The sequence below is a fragment of the Sitophilus oryzae genome, unplaced genomic scaffold (assembly GCF_002938485.1).
Source record: "Sitophilus oryzae breed Bouriz unplaced genomic scaffold, Soryzae_2.0 scaffold_1516_pilon_pilon, whole genome shotgun sequence".
NCBI classification, from domain to species: domain Eukaryota; kingdom Metazoa; phylum Arthropoda; class Insecta; order Coleoptera; family Curculionidae; genus Sitophilus; species Sitophilus oryzae.
Genome location: NW_022146188.1, coordinates 292200 through 313597, shown reverse-complemented (window position 1 = coordinate 313597; position 21398 = coordinate 292200). Strand labels below are relative to the sequence as shown.

General features: G+C 31.3%; 1 protein-coding gene across 1 annotated transcript in view; it reads left to right on the top strand.

Annotated features, from left to right (window-relative positions):
* Positions 1-9669: 9669 nt before the first annotated feature.
* The window catches only part of LOC115878527 (eukaryotic translation initiation factor 4H-like), a 37143-nt gene continuing 25414 nt past the window's right edge, over positions 9670-21398 (top strand). Inside the window, exons 1-3 of the mRNA XM_030895051.1 lie at positions 9670-9890; positions 10076-10365; positions 12761-12933. Of these exons, the coding sequence (XP_030750911.1) occupies positions 9853-9890; positions 10076-10365; positions 12761-12933 (501 nt within the window). The 5' untranslated portion in view covers positions 9670-9852. The remainder of the gene's footprint in view (positions 9891-10075; positions 10366-12760; positions 12934-21398) is intronic.

The following is a 21398-nucleotide window of genomic DNA, read 5'->3' as shown; positions in this document are numbered from 1 at the left end:
CACATAATGTTTACTGCAATTAATATAAACTTGACAATTAATATAATTAATTGGCAATTAATATAAACTTGTCAAAAGATGACCACATATTTTTTAAAATTATTATTCTTAACACTAAAACTATCTACATTGACTATGGAGTACGATTTCAGCCATAGTCAAATATAAGGAATAATTATGTTAGCGTGACGTCATAAATCTCGTTCCGAGGCTGTTCTATTAGAGACGGCATTGCGTCAGCAGGGCCGCAAGTTGCTAACCTAATAAAATTAACACTAGAAAGGCCGCGGGAACTGTCAGATTCAAAGTTATTCGTTTCACAGACTATATCTTTGGTTTAGATCTATAATTCATATCGAATGCTCCTTTTGGATATCAAATTTATATACGTATTTTATATATTTATGTTACCTGACAAAAGTCGATTGTTTTATTTTTAAACTAACGGTCACTCTGGCAATGCAGCAATCTACAATTTTGAAAGTAACAGCCTCTGGTAACAGCGCCTTATCCCGAGCCCCAAGCTGACGGGTTTTTTAAGGGTTTTTTACATACCCGGCCCCTTGACCATAATAATAAGATCTGTGGCATCGAAAACTTTTCTCGAAGCAAAATATAAAATAGTTCTTATGAACTAGCACTATAATGATGTGGCACATCCCTACAACAAGATAGGTAAAGGCACAGGTAAAGGATGGGTAAAGGTGTGGATCAGGGTTGTTAAGTAGTTATGAAGCAAAAAAACTACGCCAAAAACTACGCGTAGTTGCTTGTATTAACTACGTTTTAAAATTTTAGAAACTACCTTCAAAAACTACATTAAAAACTACCTACAAAATTATAGTAAAACATAAACAATTTAGATTTTAAACAAAAATCAAGCCAAATTCTTACCATTGAAGTATGAAGTTATACCGTATGATCGAATAAAAACGGCGACAACGATGGCTATGAAATGAAGATCGCTGTCATTTTGTATGTAAAATTATATGGGAAATGTCATCGATCGTCATTTCCAAGCCAACTGGACGCCGTTTTTTTTCGATCATACGGTATTATATTTGTATAAGTTAAACAACATCAGAAAAAAAATATATTTTTTTTTTCAATAAAGGTGTATTTTCTATGAAATACAAAGTAACTATTAAACACAAAATAAACTATAAATTCTAATTTTTAACTACTAAGTATCAAAAATATTACATAATAAGGAACAAATTCACAAAATATAGATTTTTTATTTCATAAATTGATCAACAAAGTTTTTGGTTATGTTTTTACTGTTCTGTTATTTTAAAAAACTACATTAGTTACATAAACTACATATTTACTACTCGACATTTAAAAACTACTTGTGACATGTAGTAAATGTAATTTATTAATTACTACGTGTAGTTTAACAATTGTGTGGATCCGGTGGCTGACCTTGAAGCCCATATTTGCTGCATTTGATCATTGATACTACGCAAGCGCACATCGTCGATGTTGCCAAATTGCAGTTTATTTTCGTATTATTTGCAGTTGAATTTTTTTTCGATATCAATAATAATACAAATTCTATAATTAATTTTACAATTTCAGATTTCTCTTGATATCCAAAATTAAGGTAAGAAGGATAATGAAGATTGTGAAATGAAAGTATTATGAATATATAAAATTGTAATAATAATAACATTTATTTATATATTTACATTAGAATTAAAATTTATCATTTACGAATTTTTTCTTAATGGTTTTAAACTTAGAATTATAATTTTATTTCTTTCAAGTTATTTAATTTCTAGTTATTTACAGGCAACAATAGTTTTGATTATATATTGATGTTTTGAAGTATTACCATGACGAGTCTTATTATAGAACAATATACGTCAATCTGAGATAGAGGTAACATTTTACCTATAATGTTACTAATATAATATACTTTGATTATAATTAATGTTTGTATCTTAATTTCTTAAAAATATCAAGTTAGTGGATTAATAGCAATTTTAGACATATATTTTATCGAAGAGTGTGTGTTGATAAGATTAAAATAAGCTTTATGTTTTATCTTTTCTTCTTTAGAAGGGAGATGGTTTGTATCGTAGAATACATTACAGTATTTAATATCGTGTACTTTGATATTCTTTTCTTAATTTACTGTAATTTCTTGTTTCCTATAATGCCAAATCTTGACAATATGGTGAAGGTTGAGTTTTGATCTTATTAGTTTTATACCTGTGTTTATACAAGACCAAATTAAGACTTAGTTTGTGATTTATACTAAGATCTTTCTTATACTATTTGTTATGTCTTAATCTTAATACTATATTATGCTTGGTCTGGAAAATAAATGTTAAAATATCTTAATTTTACATACCCTATTCCATCCTTCCATTCGGAAAAATATGGTTTATAAATCATATATGCTAAGAAAATCACATAAATTAGGTGTAAGAATAGAGAAATCTTAATGTAGCAGAAAAATTAATGCAATAGGTATATGTATAAGCAGAATTAAACAAGGTATAACTGTTAATGTTGCTGAAGCTGATCCTACAATTTTAATTACGGAGGCTTAAAGGCCTTTTAAGGCCTCCGTAGTTTTGATGGAATGTTAAAAAAACTATTATGAACATGACATAGAGCTACAGCATTTAAAAATTAAAAAAAAAGAAAAAACTTGGACACATTCCTTTTAATTTCCCGAATTTTTAATAAAGCACTTTTTAAAGGTAGCATAATAATCTAGATAGGAATCTAGAGTTTTATATCTATTTAATTTTATTGACTATGAAAATACATAATAAGCGTTCACGTCTTGTGCGAAATATTAAAATAATAATATAAATAATATACCGCGTACTATGATTGAAAAAAAAAATAGCGTCAGCGGTGACTATGAAATGAAGATCGCTCTCATTTTATATGGGAAATCACTTAGAAATCATCTCAATCGTCATTTCCCCGCCAACTAGACGCCGTTTTTTCGATCATACGGTATATATTGCCAAAAAAACACTGAAAAGCATATATTTATTTTCTACTGAAAATAATTTCAAAATAACTCGCAATCTGGCAACATCGAAGATGTGCGCATGCGTAGTGTCTGTGACTATATGCAGCAAAAACTCGTTTCAAGGTCAGCCACCGGATCCACACCATTAAGCCCCGTTCTCAGAACTGCGACTGTCGCCAGCGACACGACAAAAGAACCAATCGGATTTGTACAAAATTCAATTAAAGTCCCATTCAGAGAATAGGTACATTAAAGAAATGCTAACTTCATGTTAAAAAATGGAAACAGACGCTACCTGGTGTCGCCTGGCAGTACTAGCTAAATTGAGGGGAATTGGAGGGGCGGGGCTTAAAAGAGGGGAAATTTTTTAAAAAATACTTTTATAAGTATCACTGACTTACTGTTTAAAGTTAATAAACATATTTTTATTACTTTAATATAATTTAATGTATTAAAAATATGTCTATTAACTTTACACAGCAAATCAATGATATTATTAAAGACTTATTATTTTCAGAGAAAATTCATAGTAAATAAATTACACATTAGTAAACAATATCATTTATTTTTTAGAGCTGCGATTTATATTACAATAATATTGAAATATATATATTTTTTTAACAATGAAAAGAATATCCCAGAACCTGAAAAAGAAAGATGATCAATTAATGACTTAAATTAGTTCAAAATACATTTTGCAAATAACTAGTGAATTGAAAGATAAACATACTATTAAAAGACATTTTAGTAGTATGTTATCATCTATTTACTGATAATACATTACATAAGTATATAATAGGTAAAATAACATGCATAAGGCACTATGATACAACTACCTGTATCATGATAACACACTAATATGACAAAAATATATATGCTACTCTAAATTCCTTTTAATGATCTAATGAAACACTATCTAGCCTCAATGCATGCCATTCCAAAGGCAAAAAACTGTTATACTAAATAAATATAAGCTGGATAAAACATAAACCAAGCAACGTGCATAAACAACCAAAAATCATCAAAAAATACTTTTATCAGATCATACCCTTGGATATATTATGTATTTTATATATCGCACATCCCGTTCAAAAGTTTACTAACTCAAAATAGAGAATATAGAGAACATTGTCAAGAGAAGTAAAAGAAAATTTAAGTTAAGGCAATATGCTCCTTTTTGGATATTAATGGCCAAATAATATAATGTTGATTTAATAAAATTTTACTGGCATCCTTCTGAGGTATAAATCAGATTAAAAGGACATTGTTTTTGTAATAATTGTTTGTTTTGTAAACATTTTTTGAAGACAATACAGTTTTGAACGGGCTGTGCGATATAAACAAGGATCTTACTATTATTTGAGGTTAGAAAGTATTTAAATAACATAAAACATAATCAAAATCATTTGTCATCATAAATTATAGAGGTACTTACGTGTTTTGATATTATTATCAGGAAATAATACGTTTAGTTAAACAGGTACGCTGCCAGGCAAGTTCTATCGGCGGGTCTTTGCAAAAGTTGAAATCTAAAAATACAAAACTACGTTTACATCTTAGTTGTATTTACGAATAAAGTATTTGTGTGTAATTTCTGACTTACCAGTTAACTGAATAATCGCATTAAATACATCCAAATGGTAATTTAATATTGTAAAAAAGCAAAATTGTTTTATATCACTTGCCAGGACAGCCCGGCCAGCTTCTTTGTTGACAAAATGGCCGCGGTATCATGATTTAAGCAATGTGAGTGACAAAGAAAGCCAATGCCTGGCAGATGTTGCTTTCTTTGTCGTTGGTCCTGGCATGTTTAAATTTGACTGATGCCTGTTTTCCCATACAAGTGACACCATAAAATAATAAATACAAGAAGAAGTGTCAAGTCAATGTTAAATTATGGAAACAGCGTGGCTGCCTGGGTAACTAATTTTCAGATATGGCGGCTGGGACATTTGACATGACATAGACATGACAATTTCAATTTTATGAAATTTATTTCCGTTTCCGGTTTTTAATGGCGGGCTGTTCAGGAGGTTTAAATGAGGGTTAATATACTTTTTACTCTTTCTAGTAGTAAATAATACAACAAAATTACTCAAAAATATTTATTTGGAATTTAGAACAATGTAAATATGCAAATCAACACAATTAAAGAGCTATAATCCAATAAACTACTGTATCAATATCAAATATTTAAATAATATCAGAGATGCTGTGTTAAAGCGAATTAGTAAAGTAACAGTGCATTGACTTACAGAAACTTGAAGATAAATAAATGTTTTCACAGCTTCACGGACATAAAACTAAATAACTGGAAGCAGGAAAAAGGCAACCGGAACCCACACAAAACCTGGAATCAAAAAAAATATGTAAAAAATATAAATATAGGTACATAAGACTTTTGTGAATTAAATCAAACAGGACTTGAATGTAAATAAAATGAATAAAAAATATAATACATATACATCTAATACCTCATTTGTATTTAAAAATAATCTACATACATAGATTTATAGCATTATTGCTATGAAAATACATAATAGGTACCTATGTGATATGTAATTACGCATTTCTGTTCATCTTGTAGAAAATTAATGTAGGCTAATAATAGTTCAATAATCATAATTTACCTTGTATAACTTGCTTTCAATTTCTCAAAATCACCGATCAGTCTTTAAAGTAGAGATACGGAAAAATCCTTTGCAAAGAATATCCCAAGATCCTTGGGTTTAAAGACCTTCTTTCTTGGGCTAAAAAAATATAAAAACAGTTAATATATTACCTATTTTTACATATAATATGGCCCATACCTACTACACGCAGAAACGTCGATTTCATCATTTTCTTCATGTAATTAATATCATATATACTTTATTAAGGAACAAGTAAGGAACTTTATATCAAAAAACATCTTTGTACTTATAAATTTCAGTCGAAATATCAGAAACAAACTTCCAATCAAATCTAAACGGCAAAAATTAAAATGGCGCCCGACCTTGCCAAAGGCCTCGGGAGCTGACGCTGACACACAGACAAAAGACAAAAGAACAGGACGCCGACGTGCATAAAAATGTTCCGTAGCAGAAATTGACAGAAATCATATAGAAATATTCAGATTTTTGTCTAGGACAGTCTAGAAGGCCATGCTTTCTGCCTGGGTAGAACCGCGCCACAACTGTTTCCAATTTTCCGGTTTACTGTCACCCCCCTGAGTGACACCCCCGTGGTCCCATTCGCTTAAAGTCCCGTTCTCAGAACTGCGTCGTGTCGACAGCGACACTGATTGACACTTCAAACCACAAAACACATACACAAGGAGAAGTGCGAGCGCCTTGCTAAATATTGGAAAGTGAAATTGACGTTTAAATTTGACACTGTTGACAAGTCTACTGCTACTAGCGCCCCCAATATCGCTTGTAGGAACTACGGACTAGATTTTCACGCATGGCGGGAAATTTAAAAAAATAAAAAATTTTAATTCTTCATTTATTTTTAATTATGACATAGATAAAAACACAAAAAATACACCATTTTTTAAAAATATGTTTAATATCAATATCAAATATACAACAGAAATTAATTTCACCACAATAAATTAATAAAATTAAAAAATAATGTTACAAGTAGATCAAGAGACAAAATTAATTATAACAAAACTGAAAAAAATGGCGTCATAGATGGCTTAGAAATGACGATATATATCATAATTTTGAAAGTAAAATTATATAGGAAATGTCATCGATCATCATTTTGAAGCCAACTGGACGATTATTTCAAACATACAAGCTGAGTTCGTTCATAGTGCTCTGAGAAATCTAGATAAACAAAGAATAATAAATTAAAAGTATTCCAGGGAAAAAGAGAGGAAAAACCTGTATCGTCTCTGATATCTGTCAGGGTTTTGTTGAAAGTGTCATCTTTTTGCTCGAAGTTTTCAGGTCGATTAAAAAGATGACATTTACAACAATACTTTGCCGTAACTTTCACAAATATCAGAGAGAGAGTACAGGTATTGCCTCTCTTTTCCTCTGGGATGCTTTATATCTGTTCTTCTTTGTTTACCTATATTTCTAAGAGCATAATGCCAAACACGACTACAGTATATAATAATTTCAATATCCTAAGTGGAAAGAAAAAAGATCACCTTTCTGTTTTGTACTATGGTCCCTTTCTTCCGATGGCTCATCTCGTTGATATTTAGGAAGGTATCCATAAAATATATATTTTATTATCGGTCCTGGGATGAAAAAATATAAAATTCAATTTCATTTGATGATCCTTTTCTGTCACCTAAATCAGGAGAATGACAATGAGCATGTTAAGATGAAAAAAAACTTATTTATCAACACTTACCTACACGTTAGTCCAAGGAGTTTTATCAAAAACCTATATTTGCCTAAATAATTTATGTATTCAATTTACAAAGCAAACTGCAGCGTGTAAACAAAAGAAATAAAATGGCGACAAGTCAACGTCAACGACCCGACAAGGAGAAAAGTGGTGTTCGAATAACAATTTATGGGTTGCAAAAATTGTTTTTGTCTCCTTTCAACGCACACTTTAGAAAGAAAAAGAGCTGAACAGTTATACTGAAAGAATGTCAAGGTTTTATCTGTCACTCTTGTCAATAATTTATCGGTAAAGAAGATTCCTAGAAAATCGCTTGTAGTCAAGTTTTCAACCATTTCCAGTTCTCCCATAAGAAGTGTCATCCACCTGCTTCAAACGACCAATGGGAGCTGTACTAAATTTAAAATTGACAGCTGTTTGAATTTTGTACAAATCCGATTGGTTCTTTTGTCGTGTCGCTGGCGACAGTCGCAGTTCTGAGAACGGGGCTTTAAAGTTATATCTTGATATTTTGTCGAATTCGGCCTCCTTAATGAGATAATCGCAATTTTATTGATCACAATCTACGAGTATACTAATATATAAAATCCCCGTTCTCAGAACTGCGACTGTCGCCAGCGACACGTCAAGAGGACCAATGAGATTTGTACAAAATTCAAACAGCTGTCAATTTTAAATTTAGTACAGCTCCCATTGGTCGTTTGAAGTGTCAATCAGTGTCGCTGTCGACACGACGCAGTTCTGAGAACGGGGCTTTAAGCCCCGTTCTCAGAACAGCGACTGTCGCCAGCGACACGTCAAGAGGACCAATGAGATTTGTACAAAATTCAAACAGCTGTCAATTTTAAATTTAGTACAGCTCCCATTGGTCGTTTGAAGTGTCAATCAGTGTCGCTGTCGAAACGACGCAGTTCTGAGAACGGGGCTTTAATGAAAGCCCCGTTCTCAGAACGACGTCGTGTCGCGGACGACACGTCAAAAGGACCAATGAGATTTGTACAAAATTTAAACAGCTGTCAATTTTAAATTTAGTACAGCTCTCATTGGTTGTTCGCCAATGTTCTGAGAACGGCTTAAAGCCCCGTTCTCAGAAAAAGCGCTTAAAGCCCCGTCAATTTTAAATTTAGTACAGCTCCCATTGGTTGTTTGAAATGTCAAACTGTGTAGCCAGCGACACGACGCAGTTCTGAGAACGGGACTTTACCCTTTATCATTGCCACAAGATTTTTAATCTATGCTCATTTTGATTACTGAAGATTTTGATTATTGGAATCATAGATAAATGCAACAAGTTTAGATTGGAAAGCCCGTAAAAATTTTAGGTCGCGAAATTATTTTGGGTCGCGACCGTTATACGCGATCTGGCGCTGCCATAGCGGTCGCTAAGAACAACGGCGAACACAAACAGAAATAATTTTCTCTTGTCAAAGTCAGAATCTTCAAAAATCATAATAATCTTTCAAAATCTAAACCGCTCTCATTAAAGAAATTCCGAAAAGTGTTTATAGCGTCCATTTTCAAAGTAATTATTGCTATCTTGTGAGTTTAATTCAAGTTTTATTTACTCCAACCGGTAATAATTGTGAAAAAGTGGCATTAAAAACTTAAAAAGCTGTGCTGAGAACTGTAAACTGCAAAAACCATCGTGGATCGTGGCATAACGTCGGTTTCCAATGTTTCATAGGTATTTCATACATGCGTCCTTATATAAAATAAAGTTTCTTGTATGCAACACACTGTATTTTATTTATAAAATTAAACGAAAATAATAATAAATTTGAATAAACAATATTTGGCGATATAATTCCGGAAAAAGCCGAACCGCTCCGAAATTTTCAAAAGCTTTGGGTCGCGACCGTTGCAAGAATAGCGCCAAATAGTGTTTACATTGTCCTTATGGGCACTTTCCAATCTAAACGTGCTTCATTTATCTATGATTGGAATTAATCCAGAGCTATGGAAGCATATGGAAGAATAATAAAATATTTCGTTTAATTCAATAAATCTGAATAAATAAAGGAATAAATCAAATTTATAATTGCAGTTGATTCTTCTAAAATTGTCACTAAAGTTTACATTTATGTAATTTTGAATATTTAAAACGAAAATATCTGTTTATTATAAAAAAAAGTTTGAAATTAACTTGAAATTAACATGACATTTTTCGTAATAGCACATTTTTCCCATTACTTTTAAGGAAATTTTATCATCCAATAATAAAGTATTTAGTGTTTTTCTGATGTTTTTTAATATATCTTTCAATTTGACGTTTATTTTTATATAATATTTATTTAGTTAATATGAAAATTTAATTAGGTATCGGTGTTTGACACTTATTGAAGTCTCTGGTTGAAGTTTAATCTTATAAAAACTTTCAGTTATAATAGAGCAGAAAAAAAAATGAAAATTTAACGTAGAATTTTGAGAAATTTGAAATGATTTGTTGGAAGTATTTTCCGCGTTGCTTGATACCAATTTGCGCAGACGTAAGATTAGTCTAAAACATGGCCGGTCGAAGCGGTTATGATGATCGTGACAACAGGTAATATTAATTTTCTTTTACAGAAAATTAATTAATAAGTGTTCGTTAATGCCAGCATTAGATGCTTTATAATTTATTATTAAGCCGATAGAAATATATAACTTTTAATCAGAATTATCAAATTAATTTTGTTTGGATAAACTACTGGGGTGCACATGCTTTTGACTTACGATATTTTTTTCTAGCAATTACGGCGGCGGAGGACGCCGGGGTGGTCGAAAACCCCTACCAACGGAACCCCCGTTTATTGCCTACGTTGGAAATTTACCAGTAGGAGTCGTACAAGGCGATGTCAATAAAATATTTGATAAATTAAAAGTCAAAAATGTACGCCTGGTTATGGATAAGGAAACAGACAGATTTAAAGGATTTTGTTACGTTGAATTCGATACACTGAAGGATTTGGAGGATGCTATAGCGTTGAATGGTGCGGTAGAAGTCGAGGGAAATATTATCAAAATTGATGTTGCTGAAGGTAACTATTTCATACATATAACATAAAATGTTAGGGCTCGTATATATTAAAACTTATAACATATTTAAATATATATTTACTTAAATATATAAAGTGCAAGCAAATTCATATAAGTTAAGTATAAAGTTTATTTTATAACAACATCTAGTTAAGAAAACTGCATTATTTGAAAGATCTTTTAGTTAACCAAGTATAAAAGTTCGTTGAAGGACTATTAATGCTACAATTTAAAAATATTTTTACAAGATACAGAGTGTCCCAAATAAGTAAAAATATTATAGTTGTATTTTTTTAAATAGAACAGCCTGTATATTATTCTATTTTTGGATTCTACAATTGAAATAAAGGTAAATTTGATTAAGGTTTATCACACTTAAACCTTACCGTTTTTGAAATAGCAGAAAAAAATTTAAGGCTTTATTTCTCCAAGGGTATAAAAGTTTTTAATACTAAATATTTACTGAAGATTATTTATTGGTCATATATTGTGTTGCAATAATAAAAATTTTACGACCTAATACAGAGTGTCCAAAATTTTTTATTAAATAATTACTAGCTTTAAACGGCAATAACTTGTTTATTTTAAATGGAACACCTTATATATTTTACGTGAATCAGATACATAATGTAATTGTCTATCAAATTGTATTGTTCCATTTTTTACCCATCTCTTCAAGTTTTCATAGAAAGTGCATTTTCTTATAGTTTAGACCTCATTTATCACTATACCCATGGATTATGTAAAATCATACAAGGAAAAAAAAACAGAAAAGATTCAGTGGTTCTCAAAATTTAAGCATAAATTTATTTTATTTGGAAATTTTCAAAGTAAAATAACTCGGTTATTTTAGACCTATTTGAAAAACGGTAAAGAGAAAGTATGTTTTTTTTATCGAGATCTACCAGCCCTGAAAATATTTGCACTTATTTAAGACTCACCCTGTATAGTTATGATAAAATCTAAAAATAAGATAATAATATGTATGAGACATCCAAAACATAAAATGTATAAATGTTTTACTCTTGATTTATTAAAATTAAACGTTTAATTATATTTTGTAGTACAAAAATTTAGTTATCCAAAAAGAGTTAATATCTACTTTATTATAGTAATTGCTATTATATACCGATTTTTGCTGATCAGTTTAGAGCTCGAACACACCGACGGCCAAGTCGCACCGGCCAGGCGCTGCTACCTCTAAAACGATTAAATCAAATGATACAACGCACACTAACGACCTGACCGTTGGCTGGTCGTTGCGACCAATAGACTGCAAAATATTATTATTTTCTGCCACTTGTTGTCGGTTTTCTTCCAAATTAATTATTTTTCAGATGAGATACCTCAAATTCAACGCAAAATATTTTATTTTCTATAAGATATAGTATTTTAGTGTAGTTTTTGCACACGTGCCGAAAATCCAAAGAAATAGTATACAGACTGGATCAAAGGGAAACTTAAATCTAGTGCCTTTTTTTATCAAGGGTCGACTCTAATAAAAATTCAAAACATTTTTATATGACATACTCTATTTATGGTTGGTATGATACCTGTTATTATACCTTCGAGTTTCTATGTTAAAAAATAAAAAAATCATATTTAAAGTTTTTCTACAACCACTTGTTATTTTTTGATAAAATTAGTTTTTTTTTAGTTGTATTGTAGTCATGCACACCTGTATTTTAAATATTATATTTAATTTAATGTTTTTCAAACAGGGCTCATTAGACTATATTATATAGGACTAATTCAATAACCTGTACTAACACAAATACCAAGAAATAGAGTTAAAATATTAAATATTTATGTTTTTTATCTATGTATATAAATAAGTCATTTGTTTTCAATTCTTAGGAACAATACTATTTTTGTCCTTTATTGATATGTGTCTATTTATTATTTTTATATCTGATCCAAACCAAACACTCTGTAAGGGCCAGACGAACCAAATTGCTTCAAAAATATTCTATTTGGTTTTGTCTCCCCATATCGTAGTTCTTTTGTGATTTTCGCTCGGTATGGCTTTGAAGAAACATTACTTTATTTAATATTAGAACATTTAATAAGCTCATGAATAGGAACTTCGCTTTTTAGTTAACTCGGATATTTTAACATTTCTGAAAACAATATTTGCTAATTGGTAAAACGTAAAAAATCGTTAGATCTGACATCTGACAGCCCTGTCGAAACTGGTCGTTCATCTGGCCGCACCTATGTACGCAATGTATCCGGCCAGCCGACGGACGGCCAGGTCGTTGCGACCTGGTCGTCAGTGAGTTCGAGCTCTTACCTATAAATATTTTGTCCTTAACTTCTATAACAGTTCTCAAGTTACAGCTGACTAATGTTACTTAGTATGGGAATACATTATCCAAACTTAATTAATATTTTTAGGAAAACGTAATGATCGCTCTGGTTTCGATAGAGGGGGTCGTGGCGGCGGGAACAGGGGCCGAAGTAGTGGATTTCGAGGAGGAGATAGACCGCCCCATGGAGGAGGAGGAGGTTACAATGACGGGGATTTCGATAAGAGGGGCGGTCCCCCAAGAGGCCCTGGTGGTTTTCAGGTAAATATATTAACAATTGTCCTATTATATTCCAAATGAAAGTGAGCGCGTTCAGGGACGGTCAACGGCTGAGTGGCTGAGTAAGCGACTTCTCTAATTCTGACGAACAGCCGCTGAGCAAAATTCTCCGCTGTAAATCTATAGGCTGAGCAAGTCAGATTTGCCACGGGGGCAGTGTCGATAAAAATTATAAAAAATATATACAAGTATAATAAGTACAAGCCTTGTATATGAATTTTTAAAGTAGCTCAACCTAAGACGTTTATGGATGTAAAGCACCAGATGGCGGGGTGTATTTCACAGTCTTTTACTAGAGAAAAATATTTTTTGTTACTCTGAATTTTGAAGCGGCCAATAAAAACAGAGAAAATAAAAATCGATAATTTTCGGACTGTGCCAATTGGTTACTAATCGACCAGATACTTTTTGTCTATTAGATATGCTATAAAAGCTGGTAATTATACAATTCGACCATTGTAAATACCCGACAAATTCCGCAAGGCCGACGAGGTCGATGTTTTTCACTGATAAGAAAAAAAATGTTTGTTTAGATAATTTTCGAGATATTTTTTCTTTCTCAATGCACATTTTAAAGTATTTTATAGTCTTTGTCCGCTTGATCTATTATACTGGTTGCACGTATCGAAGTTTTATTTCTTGTAGTTTTAAAACATTTTCTTGTTTCTTTGTAGTTGTAATGTAAAATTAGATTAATTTATTAAGTTTGATTATAATATTTAGTGTAGACTACCAAATTTTTTTTAGAATGAGTGGGAGGGGGGTTAATCACTTCGACCTTACAGATCCATTGTGTCCCCCTTTCTTGAATCATAACTCATCATACAGTCCCAGGGCTTTGACAAAAGCCAGTATCTGGGACGGTTTTATAGAGGGTAGTTCTCCATCTCCAATATCAGTCGTACCAAAATTCATGGCACGAATGGTTGTCGTCTCGGCGCACTCAGTGATGAGGTGTACTGGTGTTTCACCATCTTCCCCACAGAATCTGCATTCGCCGTTTCTTCTTAGTTTCAATCTACTGAGGTGTTCATTGAGGAGACAGTGTCCTGTTAAAACCCCGTGACAATCCGAAGATTGTTCTTACTCAGACCCAGGAAGATCTGTGATTTTTCTTGATCATAAGCCCTCAGAAACTTCTTCGAGTGTCCTAGACCATTGCAAGATTTCCATTCCAAGTTGCGGATGGAATCTTCCAAGTTCTTGAGTTCCGCCTTGAGTTGGTTACCACTGGAAAGCAGAACGGTTCTGGTCCAGTTAGTGGAGTGTTCGCTCCTTTCCTAGCTAGATTATTTGCTTTTTCATTGCCTTCTATCCCTTGGTGAGCAGGCACCCAGTGTAGGAGGACTTTGTTTTCTTTGCCTAATTTATTCAGCTTCTCTATGCATTCTTTGACCAATTTCAAATCGATTGATACTGAGTTGATCGCCTTTAACGCTGCTTGACTATCAGATAAGATGGCTATTTCTTGTTTCCGATAGTTCCTATCTAAGATAAGTTGTACGCATCTCTCGATAGCGTAGATTTCTGCCTGTAGGATACTAGGGTAAGTGCCCATTGGTTCGGAGTAATTAGCTCTCGGCGCAAACACTCCGATCCCTGTTCCCGTATTGGTTTTGGAAGCATCAGTATACCAAGTTATGGTATGGTCTTTTAACTGCTGGGCAAGCGTTTCGCTCTTCCAATCCTTCTTATTGCTCAATACTACATTGACATGTTTGTCAAAGTTGTACGTTCTTGGCATATCGTCCATTGGGAGTTGCAGAAGTGGTATTTCCTTTTTGAGGGTGTTCCAAGCCCCTGATCTGACAATTCTCCCAGTACTAATTCCGTTAGTGACCATTCTAATCATTGTCGCATTGGCATATCTACCAATGACAATGTGCAGTGGTGTTAGACTACCAAAAGTAATTTAGTAGTGTTTTTATATTTTATTTTGAAGTTAAGTAGTAGGTGAAGGGGTAATTTGGTTATTTTTTCTTTATGTTTGATTAATTAATAAGTTTGATAATTTGTTTAGTGTAGAATACAAGAAGTAGTTTGTGTAGTGTTCTTGTAAGAGATTATATTCATTTATTTTGTAGTTGAGTAGAAGGTGATGAAGGTATTTGGGTATTTTTTTCTTTTTGTTTTTCTTCTAATAATTATTGTAGTAGTTCTTTTAAATATTGTGATAGATGCAGTATAATCTTCCTTCTACTTTTCTGGTAGTTGAATATACGAAAAAAAATCGGATCAAATTTATTTTAAATGAAATTAATCTAGTCCTATTAATTAATCAAATTAAACTAGTCAAATAATATTAATTGCAATCAATTATTAAAAAATATTAATTATTTTGGAAAATAACTTTTGAAATGGAGTATTATTGATAAAATTTAGCCAATTTTTTTTACCCAGTAGCGTATTTCAATATGACCTTATCATTTATCACTGTATAATAACTTTGTTGTGGCAGAAAAATATACCAGTTAGTTTCAAAATATTATTTTTTTTCAAACGTCACAAAAGTATTAATTTTAGCGACGTGATTGACAATATAAAAAAGTCATTTTAACGCCTAGGCATAAAAGTAAAGCACTTTTACGCCTAAGCATAACAGTATGAAAATATATTATTAAAATGACATATTATGATGACATAAGTCTCAAATTCAACGAGCCGTAACCATAGTTTCTCGATATATAATTACTCATGGTACAAAGAAAACTTGAAAACAAGGTATGGTCGATAGCGTCTCCAATTTCGTTCAGTTTGCGCATATCGCCTGTGACGTCATATGCCATACAACAAAATATCCATATTGTTCAATTGCCACTAATATAAAAAGACCTAAAATAAGGAAGAATTAAATAACCCCTAAAGTTATATAAAATCATCAAGCTTGACATTTGAAGAGTTATGACACATTATACACATTTATTATGTGTCATCTGTTTGGCGCGAAATTGGCGCGTGGAGCTTGCCGACCAATAGTGCCGTTTATCACCTGTGACGTGGTGACCAACCTGCGCAATATCATACCTTGTTTTCTTTGTATCATGATAATTACTTATACGGTATGAGTTTTAAATATTTTTATATTATTTGGAACGTTTGAAATTGTTTAACAAATTATTTGTGGCGTTTGAAAAAAATAGCATGCTCTATTAGGAGTAAAAATGACTTTTGTGCTTCGGCTGTAGGTCAAACATACAGTCTCGCCACGAAAAGTGTCATTTTTACTCCTAATAAAACAATATACTAGAGAGTTTTATGGTTTAACGGGCTTTGTGAGTTAAAACATAATGATATTTTCAGTTTTATAATTCTTGATCGAAAATAAACGGCGTCAGCGATGGCTATGAAATGAAGATCGCTGTCATTTTATATGTAAATTTATATGGGAAATGTCGTCGATCGTCATTTCCAAGCCAATTGGACGCCGTTTTTTTTCATATGGTAGAAAGTTAAAGCAAACTTGACTCTGATCATGTTTTACGCTAAGAAAGATTTATTTCGTGTAATAAAGATTTAAATGGTGTATTAAGTACATAATGTTTATTTAAATGTCAAATAATATTATTGAAGCAAGTGCCAAGCTTTATTTTTAATTAAGAAAAAAATTAATCAAGAATGTATAAACGTTTTGTTTTCAAAAAAAAATATCGTAAATTCGAAAAACCTCAATTTAGAATAAAATGATCTAAGAATGAAATCAAATTTTATAGCCCTGGGTCAAATCGAAATAAAGTAAGTGTATGTAACTTTTTTTAAATATTAATAATTACCAGTAATTTAATGTACCAACATATGGAAAATTATTATTTCTTTGTTAAATACGGTTTAGAATCCTTAAAATAACAGCAAAAATAATCGAAAATCAACAATGAAATAATAGTTTTGTTTAAATTTCTTAATCAGCTGAGCCCTATTATAGTTCGCAAAAATCCGAGCTATATTATTACATTACTCTGAGGGAAATACCGCAAATGATCGATATTTTTGACTCCGCCCCTAATCACATGTTTCATTCCTTTAAAGCTTCACGATTTGTTCACCAGAGGCAGCACATTTTGTCGAGAGGTTGAACAACTTTAAGAATATATAAACAAGGGTACAAGCAAACAATATCTTAATACTCTAGAAGTGTCGTCTCGCATCAAAATCTGATCTGTCGATGAAAATAGTTTGTTATCTATTTTTTATACCCTTAAGTGATAAGGGTACCCCACCCCCATTTTTTTTATTTTTTGAAAATAAAAATATTTTAATTTTTTTTATTTGGCATTAAAAAATACAAACAACCCTAAATTTTCACCGTTCTACCATCATCCACTATTTTTTAATAGGGGTTGTTTTTTTAAGTTTTTTGTTACCATCTCCGAAACGGCTTAACCGATTTTGATAAAATTTTATATGTATATTCAGTACGTCTAAGAATAGACTGTTATCTATTCTTATACCCTTAAGTGATAAGGGTAGCCGAGAGGGTAGCCCACCCTCATTTTTTTATTTTTGAAAAAAAATATGTTTTTTTTATTTGGCCTTAAAAAATACAAACAACTCTAAATTTTCACCGTTCTACCATCATCCCCTATTTTTTAATAGGGGTTGTTTTTCTGTTACCATCTCCGAAACGGCTTGGCCGATTTTGATGAAATTTTATTATGTGTATTGAGTAGGTCTGAAAATAGTTTGTTATCTATTTTTTATACCCTTAAGTGATAAGGGTAGTCCATTTCCATTTTTTTATATTATTAAAAATTAATATTAATTAGCATTAAAAAATACAAAGAACCCAAAATTTTCACCGTTCTACCATCATCCCGTATTTTTTAATAGGGGTTGTTTTTTAATTTTTTGTTACCATCCCCGAAACGGCTTGACCGATTTTGATAAAATTTTATATGTATATTCAGTAGGTCTGGTTTGGTTTGGTTTGGTCACAACCTATTCCCAGGTTGTTATCTATTTTTTATACCTCTAAGCAGGGTTGGAAAAAATCATGATTTTTTAATAAAAATCAAAAAAATCAGATTTTTTTTATTTAAATCAGATTTTTTTGATTTTAATTCAAAACAATATTTAAATCGGATTTCCAAATGATTAGGACTTATTTTCCAATTAAAGTCCTATCCGAAATGGCTAAATCTTTATAATTCTGCCCTATACCGATATCATTAACAATTTTACGGCGCGTGTCATTTTTCCACATCGGTCACCAATATATTCCGCATAAAAATTCGCTCGCTTTAGATCAAAAGGATTTTTTTTTCAAACGTCTCAAGAGTATTAATTTTTGTAATTTTAACGCCTATGCATAAAAGTAAAGCACTGTTACGCATAAGCACAAAAATACAAAAATATATTATCAAACAAAAAAAATATTAAGTGTCAAATTCAACGAGTGTACAAATTGTTGCTCGATTACTGTTTCTATTATTAGCAATGTTTCAAATTGATTAAAAAATTATTTGTAATGTTTTAAGAAAAGAGTATGTCCTTTTCGGAGTAAAAATGTACTTTTTGTGCCTTTCTGTAACGTCGGAATAACTTTACGATGGTCCTTCAATTCGTCAAAAAAGTATAATTTTTACTCCTACTAAAACAATACACTATTGTTCGGAAATAGTCTTACTTCGAGAATGAAATTAATATTATCTAGTGTCAAGTGTAAGGAACTTATATCAAAATGTTGGTAGGAATTTGGAAACATTGTTAAAAAAAATACACCGTTTGAAAAAAAATATATAAAACAACATATTTTCTGACAACGATTATAATTTCTCGAGGATGAAGATATAGTCTCTGTATCAGAAGAACCTAGTTCTGCACTACACTGCGAATGATATGTATTCGAACAGCGACTTTTTGTAACTTATACATAAATTTTAAAATTTTAGTTTAGCGGTCTAATGGATTCACACGAAATTACTTCAAAAATCGGTCCAACATTTAAATTGATGAACAGATATTTTTATATAGTTTTATAACTTTACAATTATTTTACGATTTATTATCTGTTATAGAAATAGTTTTTATAGTTTTCTAAGACACATTTTTATAACTTTTACAGTTATTTTTTTATTTATTGTAAAGTTTCAATAAAATCATTTTTTTTATTTAAATCACATGATTAAAATTAAAAAAATCGCTTGATTTAAATCACGATTTAAATCATGATTTAAATCAAGCCAACCCTGTCCCTAAGTGATAAGAGTGGTCCACCCCAACTTTTTTTTATTTTTTAGACAAAATTTTTTATTTTAATTGTTTTATAGGGAGTGCTTATTTTTTAGGGGGTGCATGTCCAAAATTTTCTTCTGGGTACTCACTTTCATCACTTAAAGGACCTCTGTACAAAATTGCATACTCCTAGTCCTAGAACAGATTTTACATAAAAATTATACAAATTTTTACCCTTAGTTTTCTCCCCTTAAGGAATGAATTCCAAAAATCGCTCTAATTACTCAATTACGCTACATAATAAACTTCTGTGCAAATTCTCATATTCCTTGAACAGAATTTATTGTTTCATTTCACACCCTTAGAGGGCGAATTTCAAAAAATTGCTTCTTAGTGCTAAATTACGTTACATAAGGAACGTCTGCAAAATTCATACTTCTAAAACCGATTTTAACAAATTTTTGTACAAATTTTCATCCCTTATTTTTTAAGAGATGCATGCCTAAAATTCGCTTCTAGGTACTCACTTTCATCATTTAAGGGACCTCTGAACAGAATTTCATACTCCTAGTCCTAGAACGGATTTTACATAAAAAATTATACAAATTTTCACCCCTAGTTTTACCCCCTTAAGGAATGAATTCCAAAAATCACTCTAATTATTCAATTACGCTACATAAGGAACCTCTGTGCAAATTTTCATATTCCTTCAACAGAATTGTTTCAGAACGTTCACCCCTCATTTTACACCCTTAGAGGGCGAATTTCCAAAAAGTGCTACTTAGTGCTAAATTACGTTACATAAGGAACGTCTATGCAAAATTTCATACTTCTAAAATCGATTGTAACAAACTTTTGTACAAATTTTCATCCCTTATTTCTAGGGGATGAATGTCAAAAATTAGCTTCTAGGTTCTCACTTTCGTCACTTAAGGAAACTCTGTACAAAATTTCATACTCCTAGAACTAACATTTTTTGTACAAAATTTCACCCCCCAGTTTCACTACCCTTAGGCTATACATTTCCAAAAATCGCTTATCAATGTTCAAATGCGCCACATCTGTGCAAAAGTTCATACTCCTATAATTACACCCCTTTATCTAATTACACCCCCTTATAGGTCGAATTTTAAAAAATTACTTAGTAGTGCTCATCTTAGAGAACGAATTAATATTCTCCATATTCACTCCAGTTTCCTAATACTAGCACAGATAACACATAATCATACTAGTTATTTTTTTATTGGAATAGAAGTAATTTTTATTAGAAGGTATACAAAAAAATTAAAAATCTAAAATTTTATTTTCATAGCTACATTTTTATAGCCTTAGGATGCCTTATGTACTAACGAATACGAAATATATAATCAATACATATTTCTTTAAATATCGAGAAATAAAATATGTTTTGGCAACACCGTACGAAATATCGCCGCGCGTAGTCCTCAAAATTTAAAATATTAGCATTTTCAGGCTTCGATTATGTTCCAAAGCGCCACCGTGTGACAAATCACTAAAGCTTCCACACGAGAGTTCTTAAAACTATAATATTCTTTGGTACAAGTAACTATTTTTGTAACCGCTTTCTATAATACAGGAAAATCTCACTGTAATTCTTTAACAAAATTATTAATATTTCTTTTATTAAGTGCTGACACAATGTGTTTCCCAATTTATGTATAATACCAATATAAAAATAAACAAGAAATAACATAACATAACATAAACTCGAAGAGCCCAACAACACTGCAAAAATTCAAATCACATTGAAATGTCAAACAAAACTGAAAGTATGGTAATCGCAAAACAATTTCCGATGCACGCGATCAACTTTGAGTGACAAACGATGGCGACAGCGCTGCCAGATTGTGATGGATTTATGAGATGAATCTTAATTTAAAAGTGACACACTATATTTATTATATCATTTTTTAAATATTTTTACGTTTTATTTTTAATTTAATAACTAATATTTTAATAATTAATTGATTTATTTGTTTTATAGCTTATTTTACTTATTACATATTGGCAAAAACTAGTTCATTATGAAGATTATTCTATGGGTTATTTATTGGTGTATGTACATCTTACAACGCTATAAGTGGTAATAACAAGTAAGAGGATGCTATTACTGCACAAACTAATAATCACAGAATTTAATAAAAACTAACGTAGAAATAACTTTGAAAGCGGTGTAATGTGCTTATCAATCAAACTTACTTCTCTGACTGCAGTCAAGGGTAATAAAGGACCTTTATTGTCATGTTCTCGTTCAAAAT